The sequence below is a fragment of the Alligator mississippiensis genome, chromosome 3 (genome assembly GCF_030867095.1).
Source record: "Alligator mississippiensis isolate rAllMis1 chromosome 3, rAllMis1, whole genome shotgun sequence".
In the NCBI taxonomy this organism is placed as follows: Eukaryota; Metazoa; Chordata; order Crocodylia; family Alligatoridae; genus Alligator; species Alligator mississippiensis.
Window position 1 is genome coordinate 255,562,856 of NC_081826.1, and position 25,363 is coordinate 255,588,218.

General features: G+C 42.5%; 1 protein-coding gene across 5 annotated transcripts in view; it reads left to right on the forward strand.

The window, feature by feature from the left end:
- Nucleotides 1-12,534, forward strand: part of S100Z (S100 calcium binding protein Z) — a 40,377-nt gene extending 27,843 nt beyond the window's left edge. For 4 of the 5 annotated variants that reach the window (XM_019482343.2, XM_019482320.2, XM_019482333.2 and 1 more), the window contains 2 exons: nucleotides 8,710-8,867; nucleotides 10,885-12,534. In XM_019482343.2, the coding sequence (XP_019337888.1) occupies nucleotides 8,727-8,867; nucleotides 10,885-11,043 (300 nt within the window). In that variant the 5' untranslated portion in view covers nucleotides 8,710-8,726 and the 3' untranslated portion in view covers nucleotides 11,044-12,534. Of the gene's footprint in view, nucleotides 1-1,898; nucleotides 2,026-8,709; nucleotides 8,868-10,884 lie in introns of those variants that run through there. The other variant, XM_059725100.1, reaches the window with a different exon arrangement.
- Nucleotides 12,535-25,363: the final 12,829 nt, after the last annotated feature.

Genomic DNA, 25,363 nt, shown 5'->3' on the forward strand with positions numbered 1-25,363 from the left:
TTTGAGCAGGGGATTGGACTAGATGACTTTCTGAGGTCCCTTCAAACCCTAACTTTCTATGATAGAACTACAGACTGTTTCTATAGAAAGTAGCAGGAACCTAGAAGTGTTAGAAGCCACAGCCCAAGGGACTAGATCTGGAGCAGGCAATTATTTCGGATGGAGGGCCACTTACTGAGTTTTGACAAGCTGTCGAGGGCTGCATGGGTAGCCACACCCCTTGATAGGTGTCCCACCCCCTGGTCACCATCTTGTGACCAGAAGTCCTGCCTTCTGACCCCTGACCTTTGCCAGCTGAAGTCCCTTCCCTTGCCCCTGGTAGTACTCCTTTCAGCAAGGGTTTTTGCTGCCTTGGAGCCAGAAAAATACCAAATTATATTCTAAAAATTGAACATCTACAATATTCATAAATTTGATTTAAAAAAATATTTTTGTTCTCATTTACATGTGTTTGTGTAGAGTACACAGAGGTGTAGTGTACACACACACAATAGCTTAAAATGAAGTCTTACTCTTGTATATTGTGGGGGGGTGGATATAGGTTTGTGGGGAGCTGTGGGTGTGTCTGTGAGGGTGGATAGGTGTGGGTGTGGGGTGAGGGAGTATGTGGGTGTGTGTGGATATGTGGGGTGTGGGTGGGTATGGTGTTTGTCGGGGGTGGGGAGAGGGTGGTTGGGGCATGTTATGAGTATGGGGGTCTGTGCAGGGGTGGATGCACATGCCCCCTGAACATGGCGGTGTACCCCCTACAAAAAGGCGCTGCTGACACTGTTGGCGGAGCCTGCAGGTGGTTGCTGCTTCCCACCGGCATCTGCGGGTAGTCCGTGATCTCCACTGGACGCCACCGACACTGCCAGCAGCATCTGCGGGTGGTCACCAACCCCTGGTCAGCGCTTGCCACCCCCCTTTCCCCCTCCACTGCCGTCAGCACCAGCAGCATCTGTGGGAGCTTCCCTGCTTACCACCACTGAGCTCCTACCACTGCTGCTGTGCTCCTGCTGCTCCTGCCACCGCCATGGCCCCCCAGCTGTCCAGGGGCACATGTTGTTCATGGGTTGGAGTGTATGGCAGCATGAGGAGGGGTGTGGATACATGTATATGGTGGGGTATGCATGTGGAACTTGCCCTATGAACACACACACTCTGTCCCTTCCTCATTTTACACACACACACACACACACACACACACACACACACACACACACACACACACACACACACTGCTCCTGGCCCTGAGGTACTTGCACGGGCCCCGTACTCTGGTAGTCTGGCCATGCAGCCAGGAGCCAAGTGGTACAGAAGTGGGTGGCAGTGGGCCACCCCACTCTTATTTGAATTTCCCTCCAGTGCAGGGAGGCAGGAACAGCCCCAGGGTCCCAGGTCAGAAGGCTCTGCTAGGCAGGGGCTTCCAGTTGGGGAGGGTGGAGGGGGAGGGGCAACCGGGTCTGGTTGCTGGGTCCTGTTGTCTTTCCCTGGGTCATACTGCCCCTGGCTCCTATCATCTTTGACAGGCAGCCAGGAGCAGATAAATATTAATTTTCTAAAATTTTTAGGTGCTCCGCAGGCCAGATAGAATGGCCTGGCGGGTCATATTTTGCCTGCCTCTGAAATAGATCACATAGCAAAGCCTGAGCAGGAGCTGAGTTAAGGGATTACCTAATTTGCTGCAAATTACACTCCAGTGGCATGTGTCTTGAATAATCTGGGTTTTAGATGGTAATGTGCAAGCACAAGATATTTCTTCTCTTTCTCTTCCTAATTTTTAGGAATATGATTTGTCTTTTTCCTTGTTCATGGCAATATAAATCTCAGAATATGGGAACTCATTGAAAAATGCCAAAACAAGAAAACATCCCTGTATAACTCAAGCAAATGGAACACATTTTAAATACCTTCTGTCCCTTCGATCAATTATTCTGAAGCTATGTATTACATCTGTAGGTGATCAGTAGCAATTCTTCAGCATGACACTAAGGGGCAGCCCTGACCAGAGGAAATTATTCCAGACTCTAACACATGCATAAAGTAAGTGAAAGTTGATTTATGTTAGCTTATAGAATGATGTAGTATGGGTGGTGTTTGGAAATATCAAATTAAACCAATTTTAACAGATTTCTTTTTTTGCGCCTTCTGGGCACGTATTTATATGTTGTATGGTTTTGTTGCTGCACTTCAAGACTGGACTCTTTCTACTCACAACACCTGAGACTAAAAATTAAGGACCTAAAAGAGCTCCAGCTAAGTGCTGGAACAAGAATGTCTTGTCTTTTCATTATAACAAGAAGTGCAGGGCCTTTTTAGCTCAGGGCCCCAGCATGTGGAGCTCATCACCATCAGACACCAGTATGACCAGTGTATATTAGTGCAGGGGAGGGCAAAATACAGCCTGAGGGCTGAATCTGGCCTGCCAGGCCATTCTATCTGGCCCATGGTGTGCCTAAAAAAATTAGAAAATTAATAAAGATTATTAATTAAAAGATGACAGGAGCCAGGAGCAGTAGGACCCAGGGGAAGCTGGCAGGACCCAGCAGCCAGGCCTGGCCATCCCAACCCCCCTCCCAACCAAAAGCCCCTGACTAGCAGAGCCTTCTGGCCTGGGACCCATCAGCACCTCAGGTGCATCCCATTTGGCCCCCATGGACTTGTACACATCCAGCTTTTCTAAATAGTCCCTAACCCAGGGGTAGGCAATTATTTCAGGCAGAGGGCCGCTTACCGAGTTTAGGCAAGCTGTTGAGGGATGTGTGGGTAGCCCCGCCCCTTGACAGGTACCCCGTCCCCTGGTTGTCATCTTGTGATCAGAAGTCCCGCCCCCTAACCCCAGACTTTTGCCACCAGAAAGGACAACATTCATTACTTTGTTTTCAATAAATATTTTTGTCCTGATTTACATGTGTTTGTGTAGTGTACATAGAGGTGATTGCACAATAGCTTAAAATGAAGTCTTACTCTTGCATATTGTGGGGGGCATGGAGGGGTGGGTATAGGTTTATGGGGGGCTGTTGGTGTGTGGATATGTGGTGTGTGAGTGGGTATGGGATTTATGGGGTGGGGAGGGTGGCTGAGGTGTGTGGGGGGGGTGGCTGGAGGTCTGCGTATATGGCAGTGCAAGGGGGGGGCGCATGTATATGGGGGGTGGGACTTGCCTTATGCGTGCACACGCGCGCGCGCGCGCACACACACACACACACACTCTCACTCACTACATGTACATGCACATACGTGTGCAGTCTCTCTCTTCCTCATTATATACACAGTGTCTCCTTCTCTTCCTTATTGCGCGCGCGTGCGTGCACACACGCATGCACACACACACACACACACACACACAGTCTCCCCCCTTCTTCCCCCCCTCATTGCACACACACAGTCTCTCCTTCTCTCATTGTGTGTGCGTATATGCTCACACACACACACTCTCTCTCTCTCTGTCTCTCCCCCTCACTGCATGTGCATGCACACACACACACACGTGTGTGCAGTCTCTCTCTCCCTCCCTCCCTCATTATACACACACACACACACACACACACACACACACTTTCTCTCTTCCTCCCTCATTGCAGACAAATTTAGAAAGCCCTTATATAGACAGCCTGACATCCAGTCTAAATAGGTTGGTAATATATTTTGTTTTTTAGAATATATAGTGTTACCTGAAGGTAGGTTCCACTTCCTTATGAAATATTGAACGGGTTGTAGCCTGAACAAAGCAAGTGCAGAAGCTTTGAATATTTCCCCTGCACTACATTATTGCAGTCGGAGTAGTCAGGGCTGTCCAGTTTCTAAGTGGTTAGTAGGTGCATGCTGCATAGCAGGTCCCACCCTACTGCACTGTGCCGGCACCCTGCCAGCACACCATGTGGTGGTTGCTCTCCTGTTCTTGGTCCCATAAGCCATGCCACATCACTCTATCTTGAGAAATGTGGGCAGAAAGTGAAAGCTGGAGGGAAAGGGGAGGTCAGAAACTCCAGTGGCAGTAGTTAGAGAGTGATGGGGGAGTGTTTCCCAGACCAGAAGCTCAGGGGTCAACCTCCTCAGCGGCCACATGTGGTCCACAGGCCACCAGTTGAGAGACCTCGTGTAGTACTTCCTTGTATAGAGCAGGACCCTGAGGGAGGGTGTGGAGGGGACAGAGTAAGCTAAAGGAATGGAGCTAGCACATGGTGAGGAAAGAAATCTGCTCTATCTAAATGGAAAGAGATAGTTTTGCCCCCTTAACCCATGTGTCACACTTCAGCTGTGCTAGTATCCAGCACACTGTGAGAAAGAATGAAATCAAGATAACACTCATTCCAGACTCCTATCTGCCCATGACATGAGCAGGAGAGTAGTATTACCACAGAGGCTGTCTCCCTTCAGGCTGAGGCCCACCAGGTCCGTAGATAGAAGATTAAAGCAGTGCTTTATGCCTCCTTCCATCTCACAGCTGCACAGGGCAAGAGACAGCTTACCCTCAGATGGGCAGTTCATGCAGTAAGCTACTATGCAGTATAAGCAAAGGTGGCCAAACCTTGCTTTATATGACAGGTTGTTGTAAACTATCCGTTCTGTGCAGCATGACAATGGTTTTAAACCTTCCACTACCCCTCTGACAGCCAGGGGTCTTACAATGTGTGCATTCCTACCAACCTAGAAAACCAAGCTGTTTTAGTTATTGGTTATTGGAAGGATAATAGATGTGCTGCTGAGCAAAAGCAGCAAACAGCTAATTAAAAAATGTCTTAAATACAGGGTGTGTATTAGCTAAGCCAGAAGATCAGGCTACTGTTAGCTTTGTATCTGTTTTATAGGACAGGCTGTTGAGGTATATGAAGTTTTCTATTAACAAGGAAGTGAATTGATGTAGGGCCTAATTCCACTAGGACTCTCCCTTGACTTCAGTGGCCTTTGGTTAGCTAGCAACATATAGGATAGCCTGCAAAATTTTGAAGCATGGAACAGTGCAGGGGGAGGATTAAGTTGATCAACTGGTTGCCATGAATTCTGGGTAAATCTCAATGACATGATCCTCAGAAGTGCTGAGCAGCTGCCGCTCACTTTGTGAAACCATCCTGTGAGATTCCTTTGAGAGAGGAGTTTTGTGAGACAAGGAGGAAATTGTAAAGTAACTGAAAAATTATCTTAAGTAGCAACTTTGACACAGCTGGTCACAGTATATGTATATAAACAGCTACCAGGAATAAAGAGACTTTCAAACAATTAGCTAAAGAAAAATACTAGGACTACTGGAGGAGACTGGGCAGATTATATCATCGTATAAATTATTAAACTGATGGGCTGGAAAAGATGGAGTAGACTTTCTTTTTGTGTCCTGGAGATGGGGGCACTGAAAGTTTATACCTATCATCTGAAAGTTACACCCATTGTATTCACTGCTTAGCTAATTGAATTACTATATTCAGTAGCTAGATGATGAATTATATATATGCAGCTGCCTTTAACTTTTGCTATTTATTTATTTCTCTCAATTAATAAACACTTCTGAGCAATAATGGAAGTGGTAGTGATCATAGGAGAGCGAGCGAGAGACCAGCACAATCATGGCTTCTTGAAAGATGCCTTAGGAACTAAAGCAACTGCCTTTTTTCCTAGACTGACAGAGAAATAGATCTATAGATAGCATATCTGTTTGTGTGCTTGGTGTATGCTAGGGAGAAGCATGGTCAAAGAAGTTATTGGTGGAAATCAAAGTCAAAGAAATGGTTTTACATTTAGTTCTGAAAGTAGTGAGGCAGGCCCACAGTCATTTTGTCTCCTACCCACAGAGATTGTCCTGGTCCCATCATGGCTTTGTCTACTGCACTGTGACAAGCCTTTCCCAATCGATCAGCAGTATCATGATCCCAGCGGAACATAGCTGCAATGGAAAGTCTTGGTCACACAGGGAAAGCTATTCTGAGGTCAGTCTTATGGAGCGCTTTGATCATCAGGACAGAAACCTTGAACTCCATAGCTTGGCAGTGGGATTTGTAGTTATCCCTGGGTTGCAGAGCAGAGCTGAGGGTGTTTGGTTTTTCCCATGCTTTTGGGCTTTGCTGGTTGCCACATGGGGCCAGAAGGGAATGTTTTCCTCCCCTGCTACCACAGGTGTCAGTTCTGGTTTTGTTCTGGGTTTTTGATTTTCTTCCCACTTTCCTCAGAAGCATTGGGTATTGGCTGCAGCCAAGTCTAGAGCTTTTGACTGGGGTGTGCCCGTGCTCCTTATGTGATTAAAACCTGGATGTTACTGGTTAGAAGGTCTTGCCACTTCACTCAGGGTCAAACTGATCATCACAGTTGTGCTGAGAAGTGACATGGGCTTCAGCAGCAAAAAAATGGGGTGAAAGTTTTCCCCAATAGCAGCAAACTCCACTGTCATTCTAGAGATCTGCACTTCTCAGAATGCCTCGCACAACATGTGACGCACACTGCCAAGCTGCTGCTCCTGTGTGCTACCTTTTCCTAAAGCTAGAAGGTAAGATGGGAGGAGAGCTGAGAGAGAACTGTCCCAGGCACAGTCTTCCCACATTATGCCTCTGAATGGGATGGTTTGGATAGGGGGTGATCCTACCTTGGCAGTTTGGACTACATGACCTCCTGATATCTCTTCCAGCCCTACTTTTCTACAAACTGGACAGTATTTGAGGGTGGGGGGAGGAGGAAATCAGAGAAAAGAGCACAATGAGTATGTGTTTAGGCTGTTGTGTTTGTGCCGGTGATTAGAAAAGTGGCCATGTTTTATCTTAGCTGGAGATTTGCAGGGTATGATCTTTCATTCCTAAAGATAAACTAAGAATGTATTACAAGGAGGGAAGCACTCAGCCTGCTTGGTCCTGGGATGAATGACAATACGGAAAGATAAAACATGTTGGCAAATTTGAGGGTGGAGCACTATGACTGGAAGGTTCTTGCTTCTTGCCTGTGCCTTGCCTGGACTGACAAAGTCCTAACTTAGCTTGTTGACCTTCTGAGCACAAAGTAGGATTCACCAGTTTTCTTGTCCCTTTATTAGGCCACTTAGTTTTCTCTCGAGTGAGAGCTTTAATCAGTGAAGTCAGATTTGTAAAGGCATTTAGGCACCTGCAGATGCAGACCAACATTTGGTGGGATTTTCATAGTTGCCTCAGAACTTATCTTTATTAAATGTCTTTGAAATTCTGGCCCTGCATGCCTAGACATTGAGGCTTCCTGCTCTAGAAATACACGAATAGATTAGAAAGAGACGGTGGGCAGGGGCAGCATTTTTTTTTAGTTGACTTCAGGCGCGTGTACACAAGACACTATGGTGCCATAGCGACACACTACAGTGCCGTAGCATCCATTGGCAAAAACCATGACGCCACCACTACACCAGTGTAGCAATGCGTTCCCTCATTACAGTGCGTTGCTACAGCGACATAGCGGTCAAAAATAACCACGTGCGGCCAGCACAGCACAGTACAGGGTGTTACTGCGCCATCTTTTAGTACTTCCAAAACGAAGTACTAAATGATGACGCAGTAAAAGGAACCGTATGGCCCTTTTTGTCATTGTCACAATTTTCTAGTTTTGATCTCCAGACCACCAGATGGGCATAATTTAAAAGGTCACATGATAAAAATTGTGCCTGTTCCATTTACAGTCCATTACTAGTCTGAATTAGTATTTTTGACTAAATGTTTTAGTGAGCTGTTTAGAATAAAAGCATTAAACAGAATAAGCAAGTACACAGGGAATGGGGAAAAAAATCTCTTTGTAACTATGCTAGGAAAGCTTGCCTGTACCTGTCTGTCTATACATTGGTAAAGAACCCAAGCAATGTAAGCAGCAGGTTATATAGTTTTAAACATCAAGAAATCATTAGCTACAGAATTTCGTATCTATGTTTTCACTTCATTGAGTTCCTAAAGTTGATATGTCTTGGGTTTTGCACCTGACTTTAGTGCAACCTGTAACTTCATTCTGGCTTCCTAAGATCTGTATGGCATTAAGCAAAATGTTTCCCCTTTGCCCATTTTCTATTTGTCTTTACTTCTCCTAGTCCTTAGCTTCTAAGCAACTAATTACATTTCCATCCTTTTCTGTTTTAATGAATGGAGAGCTCTTCCCCATTTACCTTGCTAAATGCTCAGTGAAGCAGACCCCATGGGATGCAACTTGAGGACAGAAGCTCACACCTGCTCAACACAGGTGACTGAAAAAAAGCAGTCTAAATGAAGTGAAACCTGATGCTACAGCACTGGCAATTTCCCTCTGAGCACCTGGAAAATTTGTGCACTAGGGTGGAGCATTCAATATAAATGCGCAAACAAGTTAGGAATCATTACCTGTTGACATTACTTTCTTTGACCCCATTTGGATGAGCAGGTAGGAGAGTTTGTACTGGTCTAATATGCTTTTTTTCTGGCTGTTTCCAGATTGCCGTACAAGTGTTTTCCTGTTTAACATTTGTAGTTTTGCAAACAGTTCAGGATAGATGCTCAAGAGAGCATTTTGTTTAACTGATTAGATCTGTTTTACAGGGCTGTTCTATGTTGGCAGCAACGTAGTGTTTTGTTTCGGTGTCATAGTCCAACACTGTTAATAGCCATTTGATTCTATAAATCAATAGGATACTTGCCCTTTTCAGTATTTACGGTAGTTTCTGTTTTCCAACTGCTCCAGGCAATTCTCAGTTTCCTTTCACTAGGATTAAATGTTCTGTTTGATGAACGCACAATATCAATGATTTTTTTCTCTGACCCATAGCTGTTCCACTCCCCAAGATGCCTACACAGCTGGAGAATGCTATGGACACCCTGATCCAGGTTTTTCACCATTACTCAGGCAAAGAAGGGGACAAATACAAACTCAATAAAGGAGAACTCAAACAGCTCCTCACCAGTGAGCTCACTGAATTTCTCTCAGTAAGACAGTTTCAGTTATCTTTCAGTTTAATCGTGTTTAGTTAATGTTAATGGGTGGGACAAATAGCTACTGAATCTAGTGAAGGATAATAGAATGCTTTTTCTTTGCATAGTCCAGTCTGAGCTATAACAGCTTCTACACTGCATACTCAAATTTCAGTTGTTTTTTTTTTTTTGGAGTTGAAGAGGAGTTAGTATCAAGCATGCTGTTTGAGAAGTGTGTAGTTTGGTTTCCAATGATTTGTTGCATGTGATGAAACCAAACAATTTAGTGCCCATTCTGCTTAGCTTTGTTTTCCTGCAGGGAGGCCAAATTCAATTTAACATTGATAGAAAAAAATGATATGGTTAAAGCAGGTTCAAATCAATTTATTTGAGACCGAGTGTATACTAGACTTCAATGGAACCCAGTCCAATATAGAGAGAGTCCTTTGGGTGAGTGCTTTAAGTATAGTACATCCAAGTGCTTATGTAATCCAGACACAAACCAAGTGTTTCTGATCAGAATCAGAATATTCCCTGTCTTTTAGATCAGTGGCTCTCAGCCTCTTTAAATTCAAGGCACCACTTGAACAGCTCAAGGCTCCCTTCACTAGACTCAAGGCACCCCTTTGGAAAATGTCAGCTCATAGCTTTGACAGACAAGGTTCCTTGGGTGAATCTGATATCTTTTATTAGACCAACCCAAATAGTTGGAAAATAGCTTTTGCTCATTTACTGACTACAGAAAAATACTAGAGCAATTTTTCTTTTGCAAACAACTCAAAAAGACCACAAGTCAGAATGCTTTAACACTATGAAATTTCCCATTTGAAATCTCTGGGTTTATTTTGTGAATCATATTGGCATACCTAACAGTGTCCACATTGCATCGCCTCCTATGGCACTCCTGAAGGATCTCAAGCTATCTCAGGGTGCCATGGCACCCTGGTTGAGAACCGCTGCTTTAGAGGCTTCTTTAGTCCCACAGGTATATAGTTCACATTTGTTCGTAGGTTTATTGGAAATCCATTCATTCTAAATATGATTTCCTATCTGTGCTTTTCATTGTAAGAGTTCTCAGTAATTGATAATTAATGGTATTTATTTGCTCACATTTACAATGTTCATCAATTATATAATACTGAAATGGTATGGAATAATGATTTCCTACATAACTGAATTCCCATGTTCTTTTAATGCCAAGAAATTTTTGTGGCCTGTAATAGGGGCAGCAGCATTTTTTTTTAATCAATGTATCAATTTTTTAATTGGATTTTCTTTTTTTTTCAATTCTGTTTATTGTTTTATGAGAAGATGCTCCTACTCTTGTCCCTATTGAGTAGGACATAGACTTTCCCAGTAAAGTTTAAAAAAATGATAAATGAAGATCATAATATGACAATATTTAAAGCTCTTTAAATGATGTGTATAATTTTTTTAATGATATAATTTATACAGTAAAACAGATAGTATGGGCTCTACTTTTGAAAGTGATCAGAAGTCAGTAGGTCATAAATCTAGCTGCTTCATTTACGTGCCTATACTGGAACTCAGTTCCTTTGAAGATCTGACTCCAGGATTGGTTGCTAAGTAATACTGAACATCTACATCTATGCTTTTAACACTGTTAGTAGTGACATACTGATCCTGGGATGAACATTTCATACAGTTTGTATTTTTTAACAAATCCATTCCAAAATTTCTATTTTTTAAGAACTGGTTGAAAGAATTGATAATAACTGAACTTTTAGCATATTACTAAATTGTATAATCAGGTACATTAGAATTATACATTCAAGATTTGTACAGTTAAGTCAGTTTTCTTGTTAAAATGAGTACAGATTTGAGAAACACTTACATAGTTAATGAAGTGTGGAAGGCAAAACAGATTTCCTTGCAGTTCTGTGGGGCTACAGTACCTACCCTTGAGAGAACCCTTTAACATAACCTGCCTCAATGTTGTCTGCATTAAGTTTTAAAGGAAAGGACCAGCAGCTGTAGGTTAATAAATGAAGGTTCTGTGTTTTCTTTCTAGTGCCAGAAGGATCCCCAGTTGGTTGATAAGATTATGAGAGATCTGGACACCAATAAAGACAATGAAGTGGATTTTAATGAGTTTGTGGTTCTGGTTGCTGCTTTGACTGTAGCATGCAATGATTTCTTTGAAGAACAACTAAAGAACACAGGAATTTAGAAATGATAAGTAAATCAGTCCCTCAGACACCGATGTAACTGAAGCATGCTTAGCTGGTTAGCACTCATCTGCATTTTGTGAATACAACTATATCTTATGTTACCTTGTTAATGTAACTAAATACAAAAGATCAGATCACCAGCTAGAGTAAATTCCAGAGGACCAACATCAGTGTACACAACCTAAGGGTATGGCCCTAAGTATGTTCAAAGATTTAGTTCCTGATATTTTTTCGGCTCACTAAGATTTAGTTCCAGATATTTTTTCGGCTCACTAAGACAAAGACTCCAGATCAACAGTTTCTTAAGGGTCACTCACCCTTTCTACATGTTTGCTGCTTTACCATTGAGGAGATTGCCATCTCCATCTGCATGCACCCCAGTTTACTGACCAAATCTTTCCTGTTGAAAAATGGGGCTTTGTTGAAATGTAATGTATTCTGGAGGGGGAAGGAGATTATCCCATATTTGAAAGGGACCGTTTGGAATGAAACATAATTAACTTTTTGCATTTAGTTTTGAATTTTCTTGTTTAAAAACTCTATTTTTTGCAGACAAAAGACTGATCTTTTTGGCCCATTTCCATTTATTCTGGGCCACCTTTTTAATTTCTCAATCCTTCCCTTCACATGTACTGACAGGCTGCAGTTTCACCTACCTTCCATCCATTTAAGCAAGATGCTTTGCTGCTATTCAGCCTGTAATTATTGTTACTTCATATTCTCCAGTGTCACTTCTGTTGTGCTTATTCTGCTCCATTGTACCAACCAGTCCCTTTCCTTGGCATAAATATTAAAAAACTAAACAAATAGATAACTCAGCATGCTAATTGTTGGGGTTGTGGAAGAAGTGGGTCTTCAGAGCAGCTGTAAATGAGACCATTTTCACTGTGGTGTGCCTCTGCAGGGAGGAGTGTAGGCTGCTGTAGAAGCTATGCTGGGATGACCTTAGGGTGAAGTTATACATTACACTTAGACCATGCTCAATCTGTTGAATATTAAGCAATGTTAAAGTTAGAACATTAAGGGTTAATACCATTTCTTGGCTGCACTGCTCCGACTTGCCACTAGAGGGCTGGCATGCAGGGGCATGGCTAGGAACCAGGACATTTGGTCTCTCTCCCTGCTCTGGATAGGGTGAGGCTAGAAGCAGCGCATTCTGCAATTCTGGAGGACTTCAGATTGCCATTTGATCACTGTGGAGCAGACTAAAATTTCCCTAACATGAGCTAGGTAGCACAGCTCAGAGTTAACCCTCGCCTGAAGTGGCATAACTTTGAGATGCTCCAAGGGCATGTAGCATAACTTAACAAGCTTTTATATACATATACTCTCGTTTTAAGTACCTGTAGTATGGTCTAAGTTTGAAGGTAACTTTGCCCTACAGATGGTGGAGATGCTTTGCTTTTTTCTCATAGATGCTTTATATTTTGTGTCTTATTTTCCTTGCCTTGTTGTTTTCCTTGGTCTACAATAAAAGGCATCAATACTGAGAGTGTGTGACTTATTTTTTGTGTAAGACGAGAAAATAATGACTTTGGATACAGTCTACTAAGATATGACTTAAGAATGGCTTAGATGAATAACCTTTACCACCTCAGCCCCAAGCACCTTTTGCTAATGAATAGAATATTTCCAATACACATTTTATCACTGTAATTATGTATTGCCCCTCTAAGAAAGAATTGCAATCTATAATTTTAGGAGACACTTGTTTCTTTCATAGACCCAATAGGCGTGTCAAGGGGCAGTTGTTATCGCCAGGCCATTATCATCAGACAATGTAAAACACAGGCATTGCAGTGGTAGAGAGGTGGTCAACCCCTGGCCTGCAGGCCAGATTTGCAGCTCTTGTGTGATCTGACCGACAGAGCTCCTCAATGGTCTAGAAATTTGGTGGCGGGAGTGGTGGTAATTAATGCTGCCACCATTCACCCACTGCCAAATTTCCAAGCCCCATGGGCTAGATAACATGGCCCAGTGAGCAGGTTGGGATGGCAGGGGTGAGTGGTCCTGATCCAGCATGCATGGGGCCAGGGCTGGGGCCCAATCCAGCACATATTTTCCCAGCTGCACCCAATCAAGCCCATAGACCAATTCTAGCCCATAAACCAGCACTGCAGGACTCATTTGGCTCACTAGGCCACAAGGTTGGGCACTGCTGCAGTGGTAGAAGAGGCAGAATGCATTGGACTTTGCAGTATATTTGGCTATCTTACGGTCAACCTTTAGATAGGATTTACAGTGTGAGAGTAGCCAAGAAAGTTACCATTTTTTTTAGCTTTTTGTCTCAGGTGATATTATACGTCTTGATTTAAATGGTAATTTTACTTCCAGTGAGGCCACAGTGGCAGGAAGGAAACACTAATTTGTAAATCAAGGCTTTCTTTGTCACAATCACCTCTAGGTTTTCCAGAACACTTAGCAGTGCCCTAGTCCTTACCCATCCTCCAGGTCAGGAGAACATAGATCAGTGCAAATCTCTAGACTAGGCTGCTCTGACCTTTATTATTTCCTAGGTTCAACATTATTAGCCAAAAGCTTGGTGTAAGATTGCCCAACCAGGACTAGTTTATCTATTATTAGTTTTGACTAAGAGGCCTTTGGAAATAATCTACAAAACTGGGAAAGCTGCTACTCTCTAATTAGACACTTGGTAAAGCAGCCTGCTTCCTGATGAAAACTGCAAAATCACAGCAAGCCGGGGTATGAATCTACTGTTAACAGGGGAATGGCTATTCCATGCAGCAGCCATTCAATCTGAATTTATAAGGGGATCAGTGTTACCTAATCTTCCTCTGAATAGGGCTTTATTGCAGATGAACTGTGTGAATTAACAGGGAATGACTCAAATGAAATGAAACAGAAGTTGTATAGGACCCCACAATTACAAAGACAACTGTCAAATTCTGTCAGCCTTTAAAAAAAACCCCCAAAACCCTAAAAAACCCAACCACAAAACCACCAAACAATAAGAGACCAAACAATAAGAGAAAATAGCCCAAACAGCATAGCACAACTGAGTGAGTGCATTTAGTTACTGTTGCCTCCAGAGCCTGGACCAGCTGTGCAGTTTGTTCTCTGGTGTAAACTGAAACCACCTCTAAATATTGCCAAAAGGGCTGTTTCTGCCTGGTTTTAAACAGTGTTTTGATAACCACTACACTACAAAAACTAAAATGACCTTCTGGGCAAGCTATGGGTGGCCAGAAAGTGGGGAGGATCATTCACCTTCCTTCTTCTGAGCTGTGAGGAAGGAGAGTTAAACTGTGACCACGGTAGAACCAGGATCATTTGTAGCTAGGTGCTTCACAACAGGCTTAATTTTCATTGGATTGTTGAGTCGGAAATACTGTAAGTCCGTTGCAGTTTGTTGCAGCATGTACTTAAAAGGTGCCACCTTCTCCCCTCAATCATTGTACTTCAGTGGTCCCACCGAGTTGTTTTTTTCCCCTGGAGCTCAGTTTGCCCTCAGATACTTTACAAACTGTCATCTTTGCAGGGAAGTTAGGAACTTAATCCTGTGAAGCATCTAGGTTTCATTGTATTGGCTATACAGCATGGATGATTCCCTTACACCAGAACTATTCTTGTTTGGCCAGCAGCATCAGCTTCCTGGGCCACCCTGAGCTGAGGATACATTGCAGTGACCTGTACACAGGTGAGATTTCAAGCAATATCTGCACACACAGATTTCTTTAAATCTTTAAACATGACAGCACAATCCTGTCTGTTAACAAGATATATCCAAGTGAGGGACAAAGACAGACTGAAGATTTATCTGTTTACTTTAATTAAATTTCTCCTACCTTCACAAATTTAGAAACCATTTTTTACTTTATAACTGAAGAGTATGCCTGCTTACCTGTGTTTTTTCCATCAAAAAACTCTCAGCTCTTGAGAGGACATATAATTAGCATTTAAATGAGAGAGATGCTTTTATCAGAATGCATCTGAAAATCAATAGAAAGGTAAATACTACTTACAGTCTAATAATGTATAGTTACAATTGAAGTAAAAAAAATACAGTGATGTGAAAAAAGTTCCTTGTTTCTTTGTGCATTTCAACAAATATGTGGTAGATGCTTAGAAGACAAATTACATTAACTTGAGAGACCTAGACATTGACATTTACCTTTATTTCAGTTTAAATGAAACTTTTAAGTAGCATTCATAGAAATGACAGAATTGATGCAGCTGGATACATCACAAATCTAGGGAAATAGGCTTTTAATGTTTTCAAGTACTAGAGATCTTGATAAACTGCTTGATGACGTCAGCCTAGTGACAACTCCCTTCAAACAAAGTAGTCCTTTTGTACACTGATTTACTAAGTAAATCCACAAGAAAGAAACACCTTACTCATTCTGTTGCAGGTGTCAAAGGCTCAAGAGATATTAGTGTTCAAAGTGAATTGTAATAACCATCATTCTACAAATGCACCTTTTGATCATAAATAAGAGCAACCTGGTGTTGACTGAAAGAAGCACAAAGACTGGAGTTGTAGGAGGACATAGTAATGATCTGTTAAAGGAAATACTGGCAGATCTTTTTTTTCCTTGGACAATTGGATACAAGTTTTAGTAATTGCATTCCATCAAATGTCATTAAAGAAATAATTGAAAATTATTGCCTGGGAACATTATATGATTACAGTCATGCATCTGGTTCGACACTGAATTGAAAGGGGCACCTTATATACAACATTACAAAATACTGTGCTGTGAAATGAATTAATTATGCAAACTAGGGCACATGCCATAGTGAGTTAATATAGCTTACACAGTATGCTTATGATTCATTTTGTTAATTTACTTCAAAGCCTCTTGCAAGAAGGTTTCTTTCTCTTTTTTCATAATAAAGAAATCTGAGACAACCTGTAACCTTTAAACGTTTCATGGGCTATATTGTGGCAATAGGGAGCTATGCCGTATCTCATTTAGGGCATTGTGTTGATGCCTTTGCTTATGCTGATCAGTACCTTACTCACTTTACTGATAGTACAATTTATTTCAATGAGAGCATTTATAGAGTGCCATGCAAGGCAAGCATATCTGCATCTGGGCCTTGATTACTTGTATTTTTGTATAGAATGCTGATGTTTCACACTTCATCATGTCCCAACACCCTCCATCATTGTAGGATGTAGGATTATATTTTGCCCTACATATTACAGAATTACAGTATGGCCTACATCCAGTCCTGTTTCCAGAATGATTTTTAGAAATGCAGATTGACTAGGTAACCTCAGAATTTCTCTTTCCTTTAGAAACCAGAGGTTTGTGTTGATGGTGGAAGGATGGGGGAGGCTGGGGAGAGGAGAAGGAGGTTGCCTGTCCATAATAAGGGACATATGTCCACTGAACACCACAGTAGTTCCTATCTTGCATACAGATCAGGGAGCAGCCTGGAAAAGAAGCAGTTATCTCACAGTATAGTGCTCCTGTATGTAAACCCCAATAGTCAAGCTGAGATGGGTGCAGGTGCTGTGTTCTGCACCTAGCTGGAGACACTCAGCTACTCTCAGATTTAAGCACGAAGAAGCTAGTTGAGAGGTCAGTCATAAATCTGCCCTGGAAATCAGATACCCATGCATCTTAAGGTTTTTGACTGACAGGAAGGTTTGTTACACCACGATGTGACATTATCTGCATGTCTAACAAGGTTTCTGAATGACAGTTTAACAATTAATAAATTCTTCCTAAGAGATAATTAAGTCTGTTGAATAGCACTGCAGTATTTGGAGAAAAAAACAGTAGCACTGTCAATTATATCTTTCTCCTGCTATATGATACCAGATGAGAGATAATATCTTTTGTTTAGCATCTGCTAATTTATTTTCTAAACTATCTCAATCCAGGGCCTCTCCTCAGAGTTACAGCATCTCAGGCTACATAGCCCGGATAGCAGCCTGGGTAATGTATAAAATGAACTGGACCAAATATCCAGTCATTCAAGCTCAAGTTGCTTAAAATACAACTACCTATCCTCGCTGATATTTAGCCTCTAAAACTCCACCCAAGTTAATAAAAATAAAAAGTTTATGAAGCAGGAGAAATATTATGTAGAAATGGACAATAAGGATATGCTGTTTTAGGAGGGTGGGGTACAGTGATTAAGAACAGGTCAGGGAGTGCAGATAAAAAATCCCACACACTCCCCTCAAGGGTGCCAAACAGAGCCATATGTCAAGGAGCACGGATAACAGGGAAGCATCCAAGATGGGACTTTTCATGGGGAGAGGTGTGAGGACTCTGAATAGCAGCACTCCTCAGAGCCTCCTAAACCAGGGTTCACTTTGGGGACAGCGATGGGTAACTATTTCACAGTAAGGCACAAATACAGTAGCTCAGTGTTTCTCAGCTGGAATGCCACAGCATGCTAGGGTGTTGGTGAGATCTTCTTAAAAGTACTGTGGATGCTACGCAATATTATCACTGTTACATGTGCAAACACCTGTACCTAATTCATAAAATAAACTCAACAGAAGCCGTTTATAGACGTTACATTTTTCTGGGTTTAATCCAGACTTCAGACATCACTATATGCACATGGGCATGGGTAGTCTGAATTAAAATTGGGTCAAGTCTGAATTAACTAATCTTCACTGAATGAAGATTAAAGTTAATGCATACTAGGGCAGTCCAAAATAGACAATTTAAACTGTATTAATTAACATGCATATCTGTTAGGTATCTAGGGCTTGCTGTTGCTTCTGCCCACCACCAGGTGTAGCAAGTGAGCCCAGTTTTGTGGCCCTGATTGAGAGTGGTGGGCAGTGTCCTGTGCCCCTGCCCTCTCTATTGCAGAAATGCATGAAAACTTCTCTACTGGTCAATGATCATCTATTAACCCTTAATTCAAATTGAAGTTTGATTTCAACTGTATGATACTAATCAGTTAACACAGTTTGGAAAATGGTGAGCACATCTACAGAGCTGTCAAATAAGAATCCATAGGGTCAAAAACATTCTGCTCTGTTGTGCTCTTTCAGTTTTTTTGCAACAGAAGAATTATTCTATTATTTTTCCATAGTCAGAAAATGAATGAAAGATGAGAGCTATCATTTGCCAAGAGGTGCCTTGAGAACCTAGCTAGTTGCATTTAAAGCTCTTTTTTTCCCCACCACAGGTCAAATCCTGCAGGTTTCACACACAAAATTCCTGGTGATATCACTGCCCCAGAACTGATGTTCCAATACTTGCTAATCAATACTCCTTGTGCCACATCTCACAGTACCACATGTGAGGGGCACAGGACATTGCAAAGAGGAAAAATACACACATTTAAAATAGCAGAATTACTCTTACAGAACATTGATTGTTTTCTGTGATCTTTTGAATGAGACTTCCCAGAGTGTTAACCAGAAAGCAAAAACTTTGCAAAGTTCTGGTTACTGTGCTATATTTGTACAAAGCATCAGAAAGGAAGTTTTTGCATGACTAGCTTAAACTATTTAATTTATCCTCTTTCTTTTATAACACACATTTGGACAAGAAAAAGGAACAATGCAATTTAGGTGCTCAGTCATCCACTACAATACTGGATTGCAAACGGCATTATCAAACCGAACGGTTGGCAAACAAGAATACGTAGCACATTTACAGAAAAGATTCCAGTGAGTTTGTTCAAATATGTTTAAAGGATATTTATAATGAGAGCGCTCTGTATGGCTGTTTCCACAATGATGTAAAAGACAGAAAAAGAACTGGGAGAATTTGGAAGGAGACGAAGTCAGTGAGGAAAAGGGAACAGCACGCAAGGACCTAGGTTCCAAGATATGGAGGTTCCTGGTCTTGCCCCTTTACTCAGTGTAAAACTGATCACATTTGAGGTTCAGAAAGTAATTTGCCTTGCAGCTGATTAGCATGGACTGTGAGACTTTTTTCCTTCCTCTTTAGTTTGGGGAGAGGGGGTGGGGGTGATGGTCTGCTTCCTTGGATCTCTCAAAGCTTATTTTAACAGCTTTTGCAACAGTAGGATACAGACAGTGTCCTAGTCCACCTACTTTACCTGTGGCAGGATAGGGTGTTCTTAGTGTTTTCAGACTGTTTACCTGGTAGCTGTGTTGTGTAGCTTTATGAATAGGTTAAACAAGTACTTTTATGGGATGGTTTGCAAGGAAGTAGTCCTACATTGAGCAGGGGGTTGGACTAAATGATAGCCTATTTTGATATGTTCTCTGATTATCATATGCCATTTATGCTGGAGTATACATATCTATGGATAAACAAACAACTAGCAAACTTAGAAGGGCATGGAAGCTAATGACATAGCAGCTGCTTCTCCATACCTGCTTGTGTATAAGGTACTACTTACTGTACATTAATAGTAAGAGGAGCTGCTTGCTTCATGGCTTAGCTTTTGCTTACCACCAGGCAACATTATGTGCACAGGTAGTTTCCATAGAGCAGCTGATGCATGGGAAGGTTTAGCCCCTTTTAACTCTCTGCTATGTGTTTATTTGTTCATAACCTTTATTTTTCTTGCAGTGACTGACTGCTTATATCTGTCCTCTCTATATTTGTAACATATACCTATCACCGTACTATATAGCACTAGTGGTATGGTATCAAATCCCACTTTTTGCCTTCCAAAAGATCTGGATCACAAAAGACCCAGCCAAAGATGATGAGCATCTCAGGTGAGAAAATTATCAAATTTAGAAACAGTAAATAAGGAAGAAGGGTAAAACATCAAGGTATTTCAAGGCTGAAATGTCACTCAAGTCAAGTCAATCCAGAGGATGCTGCAACTGTTAGGGCACCTTGATGGTGTGCATCATTGGTGATTCTTTGGGCAAAGTGACCTGGTGGTGCCCCTCTCCTCTCCAGGTATGGATAGCCATTGATTCACAGAGTGCTCATCGACCCTTTGACAGGTCTTATTTTTAGTCCTGATGGGTGTCCACATACCCTTCTCACCCAGACTAACTCAGATGGGGGCTCTGGTTTAGTTGCTGATACCCTGACTATCAAACAGGCTGTACTGGTTTACATAGTACCAGATAACAGGTCAAGAGAGGCATGGCCTGACAGGGGAAATGTCACTGCCAGTTTCAAATGTCACTGCAAGCCACAGACACAGAAATATGGAGCCAAGTCAAAAAATGACTTTCCAATGGGAAGTGAAAGGCTTCTTTGGTTGGATAAGATGAAGTTATGGGCCACAAATATCCTGTAAACACTTTTGTGCTAGTTGTGAGTTATCTGTTATAGGCAATATAGTAAATACGGATTTTTGAACACCAACTACTAAGCAATATGGTTAGCTGGACAGCAAAGTGCATACTTCAGTTCAATTCTGTGCAAACCACGTAAGCCGCTTTTCCCTTTGCTGTGATATACAGACTCTGCTAGTCCCTGAAATCTGTTCTACTGATGGGGAAATGAAATTGGTTTAGTGTTGTAATATTGTTTGGCTAATAGAAAGCAAAACTGCAGAAGAAAGGATAGGTTGAGTAGCAGAACATTGAGACCATTAGAAAGGAGACATTAGCAGGAATCAGGTGAGCTATGAATAGACTCTCTGCTGCCTGAACAGAAATCTCACTGCCCCTCCCTGGCAGTTGGTTTCAAAGTTTGGGTGGAGCAGAAATCAAAGTGGGGTGCAACTGCACCGCTGTTTCCTCCTTTCTCCTCCCCCCAAATCTGCCTCTGTCCAGTGTATTTTGCTAGAATAAATATACTTAAAAACATTTAAATCCTCTGATTTACTCCATCATGAGCTTTAGAAATCTCTTAACTCTAGAAAAGGCATGTGTGTGTATTGTGCTGTGCGCGTGTGTAGGTTTTGGAGGGAGGGAGATGACTTTAATGGCTTCCTCTTCATGTGAAAGTTTGTACATGCATAACCACAACTTGCTCCCACTGTCCTCCACACCTAGCAATAGGTAAAGAAAATCTGTCAGTGACTTTTCTTTCTCTGCATCCTGAGGGATGACTTCTAGATTTAGATTCTTGTGGCTTTTCCAATCTGTTGCTTTTTGTATTTTCTTGGGCTGATATTTTCTACTCTGCATGCCCAGCTTTACACATCTAAGGGCAAGAAACAAAATGGGCATTTAGGTGCCTAATTCCTAGTTACATGTCAGGTTGGAAAACTTCAAAGGAGTTAGGTAGCTGAATACTTTTTTTGGATCTGGTCCTAAACTTAGGCACCTAATAAAAGAAGCCTGCTTTTTAAGAGAGATTTTGCTATTGCCTCCTTAGTAAGTGTGCATTTCAGATTTGGGTGGGTTACCAAAATCTAACGTTGACCAGAAGCCCTCTCTTACCTTGCTAGACATTTTTTTGTATAAAGAATTGAATCATCATAATGTGATTCAATTGAACTATGTGAATTGTAACCTTGCAATGCTCAATCCTGTGCAGTGTAAATCTGTGCGGCAGGCCCATGCACACTATCACCTCCAAGGGTTGCAGTCTTGGTACATTGTGGGTTTCTGTCCCAGAGTATTCAATGCAGTTCTTCATGGTTTCATAGTTTCATAGTTTCTAGGGTCAGAAGGAACATGAACAGATCACCAAGTTTGACCCCCTGCCCTGGGTAGAAACAAGTGCTGGGATCATAATACCCCAGCCAGATACCTATCCAACCTCCTCTTGAAGACCCCCCAGGTAGGGGAGAGCACCACCTCCCTTGGGAGCCCATTCCAGAGCCTGGCAGCCCTAACCATAAAGTAATGCCTCCTGATATCAAGCCTGAACCTACTCGCATTCAATTTGTGGCCATTGTTCCTTGTTATCCCAGGTGGTGCCCGGGGGAACAGAGCCTCACCTAATTTCTGCTGGTTCCCTCTGGTGAGTTTATAGACGGCCACCAGATCCCCTCTCAGTCTTCTCTTGTGGAGGCTGAATAGATTCAGGCCCTTTAGTCTATCTTCATAGGGCCTGGCCCACTGCCCCTGACTGTGTGAGTGGCCCTCCTCTGGACCACATCCCTCTTGAAGTGCGGTGCCCAGAACTGGATGCAGTACTCCAACTGTGCCCTGACCAGCACCGCATAGAGGGGAAGGATCACCTCCCTGGACCTGCTTGTGATGCATCTGTAGATTCATGACAAGGTGCGGTTAGCCTTATTGACCGCTTCCTCGCATTGGTGGCTCATGTCCATCCTGGAGTCAACAATGACACCAAGATCCCTTTCCATCACTGTGTTGTTGAGAGAGGTGTTCCCCCGCCTATAGGTGTGTTGCTGATTCCTTCTCCCTAGATGCAGCACCTTGCACTTGTCTGCATTGAATTCCATTCTATTCTCATCCACTCACCTCTGTAATTTGTCTAGATCTAGCTGGATTCTGTCCCTCCCCTCCAGCATGCCCACCTCACCCCACAACTTGGTGTCATCAGTGAATTTGGACAGCGCACTTTCCATGCTCACCTCCAAGTCACTGATAAAGATGTTGAATAGCACAAGCCCCAGGACAGAGCCCTGGGGGACTCCACTGCCCACATCCCTCCAGGTCGAAAATGACCCATCCACCACCACTCTCTGGGTGTGACCATACAGTCAATTTTCCACCCATCTGACGGTGTAGGCATCAATGCTGTAGTCACCTAGTTATTTTTATGAGAATGGGGTGAGAAACAGTGCCAAAGGCCTTCTTAAAATCCAGGTAGATGACGTCCACCTCAACGCCCACATCCAAGGACTTTGTGACCTGGTCATAAAAGGAAACAAGGTTAGTCAGACAGGACCTGCCCTCAATGAACCCATGTTGGTTGCCCTGAGCGTTACCTCCCATGCTGGGTCCCCGCAGATGTGCTCCTTGATAATTTTCTCAAAGGTCTTCCCAAGGACTGAGGTGAGACTAATTGGCCTATAGTTACCTGGGTCCTCCTTTCTCCCCTTCTTGTAAATGGGGACCACATTGGCCCTTTTCCAGTCCTCTGGGATCTGGCCAGATTACCACAAGCACTCATACAGCCATGCCAGGGGCCCTGCTATGACCTCCGCCAATTCCCTCAGTACCCTCGGATGAAGAGCATCTGGACCTGCTGATTTAAATACATCCAGCCCCTCCAAGAGTTTTCTAACTAGATCATCCCTGAGCCTAGACATGGCGTCGTGTCCCCTGAGCCTGTCTGTAATCCTAGTGGGGGAGTTGTCCCAGTCCCTGCTCCGAAATATGGAGTCAAAGAACTTGTTGAAGAGATCAGCTTTTTCTTTTGCTGCAATCACCAGATTCCCAAGCCTGTCCTATAGGGGCCCCATGTTATCTGGTGCCGCCTTCTTACTCCCTATGTATTTGAAAAAGGACTTTTTGTTATCCTTAATTCTGGTTGCCAGCCCTAGTTCCATCTCTGCCTTGGCCTACCTAACAGCCTTCCTGCAATCACAAGCAACAGAGGTGTAATCCTCCTTGGTGATAGCTCCTTGCTTCCACAGATTATATGCCACCTTCTTTGCTCTCAGGTCCTCCTGGATACCTTTACTGAGCCAAGGGGGCTTTTTAGCACTCTTGCCGCCTTTGGTTCGCTTTGGGACTGACTCCCTCTGAGTTCAGAAGATCATCTCCTTAAGGAACAACCACCTGTCCTCTGAAGAAAGGATTTATGGGAATAGTGGGCCACTCCCTGCAGATCATATTTCTTTAAAAAAATGAAATATTAGTATCAGAATATTTTTCAGTTTGAGCTGTCTGTTGAAATGTACTGCATGCAGTATTAGTATTGAGTTAAAAGAAACAGTTGTTATTTCTGACCCAGGAGTGCATGCACTACATTTCAACAGAAAGCTCACATATATCAGATCACAGAAGCTGTAGTTACTCAGAACAAGCAAATTATTAGTAATCAGTGAAGATAAAGTCTTTATTCTGCTAAATGCCAATGGTTAATTAGTATTATTGTTGTGTTTGGCTGGGGAAGGAAGCTGTGGGGAATTGTACCTTTAAAACATTCTTGCAAGAGGCCACTGGAAGTGGTTGTGTTGTGCAGTCTACATTACACAGTGCCAATCAGGTAGACAGAACACAGACACTAAATGAAGCAGAGCTCTGTCTGATGGATTACTGAACCATGCAAACAGAAGCTTTGCAGACGATGGAGTTAGACAAGGCTTATGTGACTCTTGCACGAGGGTCAGTCCCTTCTTAGTGAGAATCTTTGACATTTCCAGCAGCCCATCTGGAAGAGCTAAGCCCTCACTAAAAATTATACTTCAACTGATGTGAGTGACTGCAGTCCTGTACCTTTCTATTCTGGACTTGGAACAAAGACATACACACCTTCTTCAACTGCTGCACTCATCCATTCATTTTACATTTTGCATCAGCTTTTGTACATTTAACCCTGGAAGAAAAGTGTTCATTAACTCTCACTCTCAGTTCTGACTGCTTTGTGTTGATTTTGAATTGAGTCATAGATGGTCCTCATTATTAAGGCAGATAGTCCCCCTAAGGTAATCTCAGTTTCTGAATAGAATGTTTGCCTGACACTTTGCAACCTGTTAAACTGAGAGTTTCACAGTCTTCTCTCCTCTTCAATGCTAAAAATAATGCTAATACAACACTTATCGTCAAGCCTGTATAATGCTGAGAGTCATTCATTAATCACATACAGTTGACATTTCTCTAATCTCCCTACATGACAAATCACACATCCCTTATGTCTCATTGTCCAGTGTTAACAAACAGTACTTATTTTACCTTATGGAAAGGCAAAATTAATATAGTTTTGAAACCAAACTTTAGTCACAGATTATGACCAAAAAAAATTAATGGAAAGGAAAACCTACAACCTAAAGAAAACAGAAGGCAAACTACACAGTGACATCTTTTCCCTAAACCTATGCAAGAAATATAACATCATCCCAAAGGGACTCACCATGTGCAGCCCTCTAGTTAACACACACAACTCCATATATGCAACAGAACTATGCCGGAGAACTTTAGGAAAAACTGAGAAATCATCTTCTTTACCCGATCCATTTTCAAGTAGGTTAACTTAACCAGGACATACTTATGCTATGAAACTAAGATATGCTAACCTGGAGACATGACTACTATGCAGGATATTGAAACATCTGAACTTCTGCTCGGAAAAACGACCTGGCAAGATACTAACACATGGAGACTTAGAAGAATTGTTCTGCAGACTTCACCTGAAAAAAACATGTCCATAAGCAGGGCACAACCCCTGACAACTCTCTTGCCACAACTGAGAAAGCAAACAACAAAATAGTAATTGCACCAGCAGACAGGAGGAACTATCCTTACCCTAGGATAGGGCAGGCAGAGCTCTTTTCTCCCTAGCACCACCTGGGGTGACGAGGAACAATGGTCATAAGCTGATGGAGAATAGGTTTAGGTTGGAGATC